This window comes from Pezoporus wallicus, unplaced genomic scaffold, assembly GCF_028554395.1.
Source record: "Pezoporus wallicus isolate ANWC-B61680 ecotype Strahan unplaced genomic scaffold, APGP_CSIRO_Pwel_v1 contig_14421, whole genome shotgun sequence".
Lineage (NCBI taxonomy): Eukaryota > Metazoa > Chordata > Aves > Psittaciformes > Psittacidae > Pezoporus > Pezoporus wallicus.
The window spans coordinates 1,192-3,832 of record NW_026638505.1 but is presented as its reverse complement, the minus strand read 5'-3'; the positions used below and the strand labels follow the sequence as shown (position 1 = coordinate 3,832).

The 2,641-nt window shown below is 61.0% G+C and overlaps 1 protein-coding gene across 1 annotated transcript; it reads left to right on the top strand.

Annotated features, from left to right (window-relative positions):
• Positions 1–419: 419 nt before the first annotated feature.
• B9D2 (B9 domain containing 2) lies at positions 420–2,427 on the top strand (the record flags this gene model as incomplete). Its single annotated transcript, XM_057411119.1, has 3 exons — positions 420–532; positions 1,511–1,636; positions 2,219–2,427. Coding segments are annotated over exons 1-3 (423 nt in total), but the record flags the coding sequence as incomplete, so codon positions are not given.
• Positions 2,428–2,641: the final 214 nt, after the last annotated feature.

Genomic DNA, 2,641 nt, shown 5'->3' with positions numbered 1-2,641 from the left:
TGCATTGGGGTTGCAGTGGGGGTGCTATGGGGCTGCAATGGGGGGCAATGGGGACAATGGGGGGGCAATGGGGCAGAAATGGGGGTGAATGGCGTGGCAATGGGGGGCAATGGGGCAGCAATGGGGGGCAATGGGGCAGCAATGGGGCTGCAATGGGAGCCCATGGGGCGGCAATGTGGGGCAATGGGGCAGCAATGGGGGCTAATGGGGGGCAATTGGGCTGCAATGGGGGAAATGGGGACAGAGGGGTGGCAATGGGGGGACAATGGGGCTGCATTGGGGTTGCAATGGGCGTGCTATGGGGCTGCAATGGGGGGCAATGGGGACAATGGGGGGGCAATGGGGCAGAAAGGGGGGTGAATGGGGGGCAATGGGGGTGCAATGGGGGTGCAGTGGGGGGGGCACTGAGCGTCTCCTCCCCCATTGCCCCCCACAGCCCCCCCCATGGCGGAGCTGCACCTCCTGGGGCAGATTGTGGGGGGCAGCGGCTTCCCCCAGCGCCGCCTCTTCTGCAAGTGGGGGCTGCAGGCGGGTGAGTGGGGCCCATAGAGACCCATAGGGACCCATGGAGACCCCATAGAGACCCATAGAAACCCCATAGAGACCTCATAGAGTCCAATAGGGACCCATAGAAACCCCATAGAGCCCCATTCATCCCCCATAGAGCCCTATAGAGCCCCTTAGAGCCCCATAGAGCTCCCACAGAGCCCCTTAGAGCCCCATAGAGCCCCCATAGATCCCCACAGAGCCCCCATAGATCCCCACAGATCCCCATAGATCCCCATAGAGCCCCCACAGATCCCCACAGAGCCCCATAGATCCCCCTTATAGCCCCATAGAGCCCCATTGACCCCCCACAGAGCCCCATAGACCCCCATAGAACCCCACAGAGCCCCATAGATCCCCACAAAGCCCACATAGAGCCCCCATAGATCCCCATAGAGCCCCTATACAGCCCCATAGATCCCCACAGAGCCCCCATAGATCCCCACAAAGCCCCCATAGATCCCCCATAGGTCCCCATAGAGCCCCCACAGAGCCCCATAGAGCCCCATACAGCCCCATAGAACCCCATAGATCCCCACAGAGCCCCCATAGATCCCCACAGAGCCCCATAGGTCCCCACAGAGCCCCAGAGATCCCCACAAAGCCCCCATAGATCCCCATAGAGCCCCTATACAGCCCCATAGAGCCCCATAGATCCCCACAGAGCCCCATAGATCCCCACAAAGCCCCCAAAGATCCCCCATAGAGCCCCATAGAGCCCCCATAGAGCCCCTATACAGCCCCATAGAGCCCTCATAGATCCCCACAGAGCCCCATACATCCCCATACATCCCCACAAAGCCCCCCTAGACCCCCTAGATCCCCCATAGAGCCCCACAAATCCCCATAGAGCCCTCATAGATCCCCACAGAGCCCCCATAGAGCCCCATAGCTCCCCACAGAGCCCCATAGATCCCCACAGAGCCCCATAGAGCCCCCCCCCACCAGCGGCCCTCTCGCGCAGGCGCCGCCTGGCGGCCGCTCTCGGGACTGACGTCAGGCCGGACGCACGTCGATGACCCGCAGGCCGGTGACGTCACTTACTGGAGCCACCCCATCGACGTGCACTACGCCACCAAAGGCCTGCAGGGTGCGTTCGCGTGTCCTTAGCGTGTCCTTAGCGTGTCCTTAGCATGCCCTTAGTGTGTCCTTAGCATGCCCTTAGCGTGTCCTTAGCGTGCCCTTAGTGTGTCCTTAGCATGCCCTTAGTGTGTCCTTAGCATGCCCTTAGTGTGTCTTTAGCATGCCCTTAGTGTGTCCTTAGCATGTCCTTAGTGTGTCCTTAGCATGCCCTTAGTGTGTCCTTAGCATGTCCTTAGTGTGTCCTTGGCATATCCTTAGTGTGTCCTAAGCGTGTCCTTAGCGTGTCCTTGGCATGTCCTAAGCATGTCCTTAGCATGTCAGCGTGTCCTTAGTGTGTCCGCATGTCCTTAGCGTGTCCTTAGCACGTCCTTAGTGTGTCCTTAGCATGTCCTAAGCGTATCCTTAGCATGCCCTTAGCGTGTCCTAAGCGTATCCTTAGCATGCCCTTAGCGTGTCCTAAGCGTATCCTTAGCATGCCCTTAGCGTGTCCTTAGCATGTCTTAAGCATGTCCTAAGCATGTCTGTAGTGTGTCCTTATCGTGTCCTTAGCGTGTCCTTAGCATGTCCTAAGCGTGTGCCATGTGCGCAGGGTGGCCGCGGCTCCACGTGGAGGTGTGGCAGCAGGACGGCCTAGGCCGCTGCGACGTGATTGGCTACGGCTCGTGTCACGTGCCCTCGGCGCCGGGCCTGCACTCGGTGCGCTGCGTCACGTGGCGCCCCCTAGCGGGCTGGCGGGAGCGCGCGCGGCGGCGCTGGGTCGGGGGCGGGGCCAGGCTCGCGCAGGCGCAGGAGGGGGCGGTGGGGGGAGGGGGGTTTATGGGGGGCGTCTGGGGGGGTCTATGGGGGGTTAAAGGGGGTCTATGGGGGGTTAAAGGGTTTATGGGGGGCTTTGGGGGTCAAAGGGGGGTTTATGGGGGTCTGTGGGGGGCTATGGGGGGTCTATGGGGGGTTAAAGGGGGCCTATGGGGGGTTAAAGGGGGGTTTATGGGGGTCTATGGGGGGTTAAAGGGGG